This window comes from Gymnodraco acuticeps, unplaced genomic scaffold (assembly GCF_902827175.1).
Source record: "Gymnodraco acuticeps unplaced genomic scaffold, fGymAcu1.1, whole genome shotgun sequence".
In the NCBI taxonomy this organism is placed as follows: Eukaryota; Metazoa; Chordata; class Actinopteri; order Perciformes; family Bathydraconidae; genus Gymnodraco; species Gymnodraco acuticeps.
Genome location: NW_022991766.1, coordinates 569,407 through 578,536, shown reverse-complemented (window position 1 = coordinate 578,536; position 9,130 = coordinate 569,407). Strand labels below are relative to the sequence as shown.

Here is a 9,130-nt window from a genome sequence, read left to right as displayed (position 1 = left end):
TCTCTGCTCAAAACTAGAATAAATATGGTGTTACATTTTTGAAAAAATTACTGACAAATGGGGTATCAGAGATAAGGGGGTGGGCTCATGACTGCCTACATTTTGGGTTGAACAATTCCTGAAGGATTGCTACACCTGAGATCACATGCCCCACTAACCTAGATATTTAACATTACCGTATATGCACAATGAAAGGCACTCCATTTTTGGTATTAAAAAGTTGGGAAATTAATTTCTCTCCGGGGGAAACATTTACAAATGTGTTCAGGGGGACATTTCAGTACTGATTCAGAAATTGTATTCGTGATTGATGCAAATCATGTAGCCTCATTTGCTTTTTCCTCTATGTGCATGTGGACGGATACAAGGTCAGGTTGTGGGGTGTGTAAATACAAAACTGTCGAGGCTTTAGAGCCCAACACTGACAGCTATTGAGACTTAATGACATACAACAACCCTCCTGTTACCTTGAGACAAATGAAAGCCAAATTACATTTGTTTGTTCTACATCTCTGAGCTTGATAAACAGACACCTCATATTGACTGACATGCTTTATTAGTTTCAATTCTTTCATGCTACTGGAGTTGCATTCAGTGTAATCACCAGTTATCTACAGTGGCACACGTAACGGTACAATGGCATCCTCCGAGTTTCTGTGCAATTACAAAGAGCCCATTTTCTTGCTGTTCATCTGGGGAACAAAAGAAAACTGAGCACTTAGATATGTGGTTCAGGGGACACAACAATAATAAAAATGCATAAACACAAGCTGCTGTGCTCGGCTGCTGATATGGAAATGTTTCCCATTAACTGCACTTCCCATTCAGCAATCTCCAGGGAGAACAAAGGATAATCAAACCTTATGCAGCGCTGTTAACTTGAAGCCTCCAAACCTTAAGCTGTGGCGTGTCCAAGCAGAGGCCCACTGTGAAAACAAATATTGAACATCCTTTGGTTGCTCAAAAATACGCGATCAAGCACCCACCCTCGAGCAATTCTTTTTCACGTGGAATCAAATTTGCGCTCTGATTAAATTTCCTGCATGTTTTCTCATTTGCATAATCACAAACACAGCTCTAATGGATGTGAATGAAAACACATGGTAATCTTTGGGACTCAAAAAGAACGAGCCGTCTTTCTGCCGTGATCGGGGAAAGAAAGTAGGTATGGATAATACGTGTTGCGAAATGCACGGGAGCCAGCATTCATCTTCATTAGAGCAATCGATACGGCAACATTGATATTTCGGTGATCTCTGCAAACCCATTATGTATTGTTTCGTGATCAATATGTCGCTCTGTAAACATGTAGGAGGGGGTGGGTGTAATATGAAAATAGTATTATGATCCTTTGGTGGGGCAGGGGTCTGGATTATGAGCTTAAATAGAGTTGGAGGGAATATCCACTTCAGTAATATCTTTGAGAAAGGCATTGTAATGATTTATCCATGGCAGCAGTGTATGCAGAAAGTGTGCTTTGTGTAAACCTTCCTAATGTTTTCACCTCTCCACGGCCACTGCTGAAATGTGCCTCATGAAATAAGCAACAGATTGAAGGCAGCCACAAACACATTCTGGTATTTCTCAGAGAAATGTGTTCTCCAATTCTGCCTAAGAGGTAACAGACACAATGTCTTATGGTAGTGATTCAAAACATGCCCAAATGATGCATTTCAATTATTACTATCAGTATGAGCAGATGCAATAGGGTTGGAAGAAAAAGGCATCGGATTTCTTCATGCATTTTACACCATCATCAATCTTTCATTTATCTTGTCAAATATGGAGTGAGTTTCACCCCAAATGCATCACATTGCGTTCTGTTTGCCAGGATCATAGCGCAGATGTATTTCTGATCGTAATCATAATGTATGAAGCAGATTAGCTCGACGGGATGGTGTAAACCACACATTACCATACCCCTAACTTCAGCAAAAGGCATGCCTGAGCTGATTTGCATTGCATAATACATCTTGCACACAAACATTGTAAATGGTAGTCTCACATTGCTAATGAGCCCACGCTGGAAATGTGATGTGGTGATTAAAAACAAAGTGACTTCCTCAGCCAGCCACCATTTTCCTGATCCGTGTTTTTCTCGCTGTAAAAAAACAAACACTTACACAACAATCACTTAGTCCGTGTGATTCCCAAATCGATTTACAGGCCAGAGCTCCCCCGCTGATGTTATGCATCATTCCCCTGCTAATCTCACTTCCTTGTCCAATATACTCACACAACCTCGAGGCGACCGCAGAATTAGCTTTAGTTAATGGATGAGTATTAATCCCTCTTAGTCACAACAAAATTAAGAAATAATATGGCCATGAATATTTCAGTTGCTCTGCAGCAACACAGGAATCTGCTCGCACAATCTGCCCTGGCTTGCAAAAAAAGAATTGGCGATTACATGTACATTATTAATGCCTCATCGTCAAATTCATATTTTGCACCAGCTCTGGAGTGGAAATCCAATGAGCAGCCAATACTATTTCAAACTAACTTGCTGAACCTACAGAATGGCCTCTGAAACTCATCGGACGTGCTTCTGTTTTGCCTTTATCACTCTGTCTCCTAAAGGTAGCACAATCTTATTAGATCCCTTAAAAATAGATGTGAAGCTTTTCAAGTCAGTGAGTTCTTGCAGCCTCCCCCTGGAAGTTTTAATTAGAACACCAGTCAGTCGTGTTATCATTGTTTCAAGAAGGCTGCTTCCACATTCCTGAGCTGCCCACTTCATCACAGGATCAGAGGAGAGAGAGCGCACTGTTTACTGCCTCATATTCCCCCCGACAACCACAATCTGGATCACTTCTAGCACTGAAGGAGAGTCTATGTGCTGCAAGTTGATTGAGAGGATACTTGTGAGGATATATTGCAAATGTAAAGACTAAGAGATTCTCTTTTTGATGTAAACAAAGTGGCAGTTTTACAGATGTATAGAAACAGACATGATGAGGTCTACTGCTCTTTATAGAAACACACCATATCAAACATATCGGAGATACTGTGAATGTGATGTTGTTGATGTTTCAGGTTGATTACATCACAACTCACTCGCTTCAATTGAGGCTACATCTAAAGGCAACATGTTCCACTTGATTTTGATATGCTTTATTAATCGCCGTGGGGAAATTGTTTCTCTGCATTTGACCCATCCTAGTGTTAGGAGCAGTGTGCTGCCATTTTGAACAGCGCCCGGGGAGCAGTGTAGGGAACGGTGCCTTGCTCAGGGACACCTCAGTAGCACTTGGTCTTTCGGGGACTTGAACTGGTGACCTTCCAGTTACCAAGCCAAGTCCCTATCGACTTCGCCACCACCGCCCCACTTTGTCTAAGTAACCTTCAGTACAACGTTTTTCTTTATATCTCTCGCAAACCCCAACAGATGTGTCTTTTTACAGGAGAGGCAAACATCAAGATGTGGCGTTTAGACATTGAAACAACTTAAATGGTTTCTTGGGTAGGAACCTGTCTCTTAATTAAAGATCACTTTATTGTATAGCTTTTCTTACAATAGTGAAGAAATATTAGAATAGACTAAGAATGTGGTAATTCCATATCATGTGTGATGACATAACGTTATAGTAAGTGTTGTTTCTTTATTATATCATTTAATTGTAGGTTGACATAATAGTAAGAACTAATATAAAACCATCAAATGTATTTGTTAAGCAAAATGCTCATTTTAGATTAATTTATATCAAATCACTGGATAATGATTGTTTGCATTATGTTTATCACAGTTGTCTAAGCTGCTGGTGCCAACAAAAAGAATAATGGCTGCATAGCACTAAAAGTAAGCAAGAGATTGTTTTGCAATGTGGGTGAACTGACCCTTTAACAACACTTTATGGACACATGTATGCTGGTGTTTTTTATGTAGTCCCACATTTGTACACAGACATGTATTGTATATTATTTGGCTTATGAGTACTTGATTGTTCTGTGCAGTTGCTGTGAACTCCTCTCTGTAAATGACCAGTGTTGCTTCAGTGAAATCACAATATACTGTAATGACATCTGACTGTTATGAGGACATCATGGCTGACTTCATCTTCCAGCCTTCACTACTGTAGGTTTCGTTTGCCACTCTCATTCAGGAGGAAATAAGGAAGGGAGGGGTCTTTGGTGTTTATGGACTGACCTGTAACTGCACTCTGCTGCCCCCTATCGAAGAGCAGCTCTGCATGTTGTGTTTACATCAGGACTGAGAGGACTGATGTGTTGTTTTGTCTGGATTTTATGAGGTTTTTAATGTCAGGACTCACAGCTTGTCACAGCTAAACTGGAGTTTAATACACAGCGAGACGTCATAAAGCGTTATGTCCTTCTATTAAGTTTACAATTCTGTATGTAAACAGACATTTGATTACAAAAAGGTTAAACATATACAATGCAATGTCTTTTTTTTCTTTCTTTGTGATTTTATTCAAGAAACCTGCCTTTTTATTTACTACCAATCAAATTAAATGTGGTTATTTATTTAAGAAATAATCAGAATATTTGTTCCAGCTGTGGAAACTGTAAACATGAGGATCTGGTTAAAAGCCTTGCCTCATATAGGTTACATTTTAACATAATAGGATGCATGAGAACAGATGGTTCCTCCCTGGATAGAGAGGAGGGCTGCTTCATGGAACAAAGGGCCTATGCTGCTAGCACACAGGGTTAAGGTGTGTGAACGCCCGGGTTGGTGCTGATGGTTTTCAGGCACGATGATTAACGATATTGATCCACGAAACACGCAGAATTGTAATGTTTTAGCACCGAGGGGGGAACAAAGAGCCGAGCCGTCCTCATCTAATTGATCGGTACTCGCGCTGAAATAATGTAATTAGTCTTTGTGCGCGTAATTATTTCTCTGCGCCCAAATCATTAACTATTAACAACTTTTTTTCCACAAGAAAATCCCCGAATCTCTGGAATGATGATTGATGCAGAGAGAGAGAGAGCGCCTGCCTGCACGAAAACAAGTCTTTCTAAATGTGGCTTCTGAAGAAAGGGAGCTTGCTTTCAACCTGATCACAAACTTGGTTTTGAAGGCAGAGCGCCCCGCCCTCCTGGTCCTTATAACCAGAAAGCCTGTTCGCAGGACGTTCAAACATAACAGGAACACTGGAGACCGCATCGCTGTGCATGAACCATTCCTGGAGACCAACTCTGGCTACAAAGACTTTAACGGATTACTCTGGTTGTTTATCTTCATATGACCGCGAGCAAACGACCAGAAGTGACCATGGATTTTCTCAATCACAACTATTTGAACGCGCGCAACCCCTACGACTACACTTTTAATTTTTGGAACGACTATCTCGGGCTCACCACGTTGGTGACGAAGAATAACAAACTCAGCATGCCTCAGAATCCCAACTCCATCACAGAGTCCCTGAAAGCCACGCTGGGTTTGGATGACTCCCCGGCGTGTCCGTGCGTAATCTCGGGAGGAGTTGGAGAAAACGGGCACCTGGACTGCTGCTGCCCGTCTGGAAGCCCCCCTCCGACCTCCATCCTGGACCTGAAGGAGCGTTTCTCCATACTGAGCCCCTTCCACAGCCAGCTCGGGGTGCAGCTGCCGGAGAGAGAGGTGGGTTTCGGTGGGAGCTTCGCCGGGTTCGACCTGTTCGGCATGGAGAGGAAGATGCGTAAACCCGCCTCCAGGAGCAAGCAGGAGCCCAAAATCTGCGTCTTCTGCCGCAATAACGGAGCGCCAGAGGAGGTGTACGGCTCCCACGTCCTGAAGACCCCGGATGGGAGGGTGGTGTGCCCGATTCTGAGGGCTTACACCTGCCCCCTGTGCAGTGCCAACGGGGACAATGCTCACACGATCAAATACTGTCCGCTGTCTAAAGACCAGCCATCCCAGCGACCATTAAAGGGAGGGAGGGCTGTGGGGGGTAAGAGGATGAAAATATTCTGAGCAGATATGGCTACAAAGTTAAATTGAATTGCACTGAACAATTTCCAGATGACTGTTTTGATTTCGGCTCTAGCCTTTATCCCAGTTTCATAAACATATTGATTTCCTCTAAGATCTCTTATATTTTTATAGTTATCTTTTATCCACATAGAATAATGTTATGCTTTATACATTGGATTTATTTTTCTTGCTAGTTCATAGTCATTTGAGCGTGTGTGCATATAAATACATGTAGGCTATCAATAATCACAACGTGTGAATACATTTAAAGAGTATTTTGGTCATGTAGGGAAACACAGTGACATTGGCAAAGGGGATGAATGTCATATTTCTTACCAAGTATTTTTGTACAGTGAGCTAAGCTCGCTGCGATTTTCTTTCTCGTCTTAGAAAACCAAAGTTATGTTTGCCATTAAAGAAGCTCAAGAATGTGTCATTCATGAGTGCATTTGTGCGTCTGAGTGGAGGAGGAACTCTTTGATCCCATCTGCCTGCCTCAAAAACTCCACAACATATTTTCCAACTTGCTCCTAAAAGTTGACATTCAATCTGCGAGGCAGGAAGAAAAAAAAAGAGACAATGTGGCCTCTGTTTAAGGCTCATGTTCTCTAGGGAACATTATAATCAATTGTTGCCAAGCCAAACCTCTTTTCCAATCCTATGTTATGAGAATGTTTTCTGACTTCACAAGCAGTCAGAAATTAGATTTACTACATTTCTTTATGTTTACATTCCCAAATAAGGGCGACACACTGGATTTCCTTTCTCCGTCAGCTCTCTCTTTCTCTCTGGTGATCTTCTTTCTTTTTGTTTTGATTTGCCCTGACAATGTACCCACCACAGAGAGTCCCATGCACCCTACACTCTGAGCATAGGGGGAACAAGAGCAAATGAATGTTCAATAACATGTGATCCCAGTATTTCTTTCCTGAAGAATCCAAAAAAGATGCAAAAATGTTGTGAATGTATGATTGAAAGTGTCACTTGCAGGACTGCACATTTATGACAGTTTTGTTAACCAAAGGAATTGCATTGAAGAAATAAGAGAGATTTGCTGTATTGTATATAAAGTGATGTTTATTCAGTATTTTAACATTACAAGTGACTTCAGAGGGCGCTACCTCAACAGGATTTTGTACTTACATGTCAAATGTCAACAGCAGTTTATTGATATAGTGCTGCCATTTATAATAAGGGTTTTGATAGTATTTTTGATCTTTGTATAACATAATTGTATTTTCATTTCGTTGCATTTAACATTATGGAAGTGAATTTCCAAGAAGCTATAAGCATTGCTCGCCAAAAGGTGATTGTCTGTACATAATGATTATACCCATACTTTTTAAAGTTTAGATGTTCAATGTGACATTCTTGAGAGTGTGCAAGGTATTGAAAAAGGCTGACACAATGTGCCACTTTTAACAGAGGTGTTTTGGATTAAATGAATAATAGAAAAAAAAGAAACACTGTTGAACTTTGTTATTTATATTTTACCACAATTCCCTGTATGCTGCTGTGCAGAATAACAACATATGAATCCACTAGAGAAATAAAAACCTATCAAATATTTGGAGCTATGTGGTCATGTTTGCTCAACATCTGACTGAGAGGGTGTATACACTTTTCCTAAGTTATGTAAGAGTGTAGAATTACTGGTTTATTGACCGTCTAAGCATTCTTTTCTACTGTTTGAATTTAAGCAGGAAAGTCCACTAAAAACACATTTACAGGAATAGCCCAGCCTTTCCGTAATAGGCCTTTGACTGACTGCCTCACTGACTTACTAAAACAGAGAAAGTGTTGAGCCCTCATGCATGCATCAACACATTTCCCAGAGAAAAGCTCCCCTCTAACCTTTGCTTTTGGACGAACTGATCCGCTGCTCTGGTATCTCAAAGATTTGTCTCTGAAGGACAAACACAGAGCCACGGTTGTTCGCGGTTGTTTAGGGAGGTCTGCCCACACAAGAATGTCTTGGCTTATGCCTCGCCATTCAAACGGATCATGTTTGCATTGAAGTGGATTGAATAGCTGGCCCTTCTCCGCCTGCCATCTGTGGAATGGCTGCTGCTGCTGCAGACATATTAAGGGGCTCCAAAAACAGGCAGGAAGCTTCTTGTTTTCCTGGAAGGAGCTGTACGCAGTCGTGCAGCTGTGACTGCTTTCTTGGTTTCCAAATGTCAAATCAATGAGGAAACAATAAATAGAGTAGAACCACGGTGTGTTTGTGAATGGCTGCCTGTCTGCGGCCTGTTCACCACCAACACAACCTCAGACGCCCCTAATTGCTGCTGACGCTGAGCATACAGGACAAAAACAGATCAAGAGCACTGTACATACATTAGCCCCAGGCATTCAGCTGGTGTCATCCACACCTTCGCCCCCCCCCACCGCTCCTCTGGCTTCATGCATCTCTCCAGCTGAGTCTGCGTCATTAAAAATGGATGACTACTAAGTGCAACAGGGATTTATCTCAGTGAGAACAGTGGTGAAAAAGCCTGGAGGGTTAGCATTTCAAACACAGTCAGCTAACAGGTCTTAGTCCCTGTACGCCGCGGCCTCCATTAGCCACTCAGCAGACTGGGTCCATAATCTACTTAGCTCACCATTTATGAGATATGTATCTTTCATGATCATATCATATGTTTAAGATGGTCGGTTTTTATGCTGCATACAATTTGTGTGCACAACAGATCTTCCTGCAGAGCTTTAGGGGACGAAGCAGGTTTGTGTTAAGCTTTGCCATGAATGTCCATGTTTTTGCATATTTATACTCTTGTATAAATATTAGGGATGACAATGTTTTAATTAATGGGGAGGATTATGCACAAGGTGTTGACTCAGAGTTATCTCCAAGAATGAGCAGCAGGATCTCCTCTGACAGGTGATTAGGATTCAGCTAATGCTCCGCAGCATTGGTTAGTCTTTGCTGTTAATGTGATTTAGAGGATTCATTCATTCACACTGCCGTCGTTACACTGGATGTTTCCTGTTTAAAGTGATCACTGTGCACCAGATTAGTGGTGTGCAACATGTTGTACAGATGTACCAGTATAGACCCATTAGGCACTGCTTCATGAAACCAGTCTGATGGATGGCGTGACTTCATGGCACCGCCCGGTAATATTTCACTTTCACTGCAGAGAAAACACAGCAGCTGATCTGAGTCATCTTGGCTTTGTCTATATTTAGGTTTGCTTTGTGTTCTTT

General features: G+C 41.6%; 1 protein-coding gene across 1 annotated transcript; it reads left to right on the top strand.

The window, feature by feature from the left end:
• Nucleotides 1–4,696: 4,696 nt before the first annotated feature.
• nanos1 (nanos homolog 1) lies at nucleotides 4,697–7,487 on the top strand. The gene has a single exon (XM_034199402.1). The coding sequence runs from the start codon at nucleotides 5,210–5,212 to the stop codon at nucleotides 5,918–5,920; it is 711 nt and encodes a 236-aa protein (XP_034055293.1). The 5' UTR covers nucleotides 4,697–5,209; the 3' UTR covers nucleotides 5,921–7,487.
• The last annotated feature ends 1,643 nt before the right edge of the window (nucleotides 7,488–9,130 follow it).

Coding starts and splice junctions, on each gene's coding strand:
- nanos1 (XM_034199402.1), top strand. CDS start 5,210: ATGACCGCGAGCAAACGACCAGAAGTGACCATGGATTTTCTCAATCAC.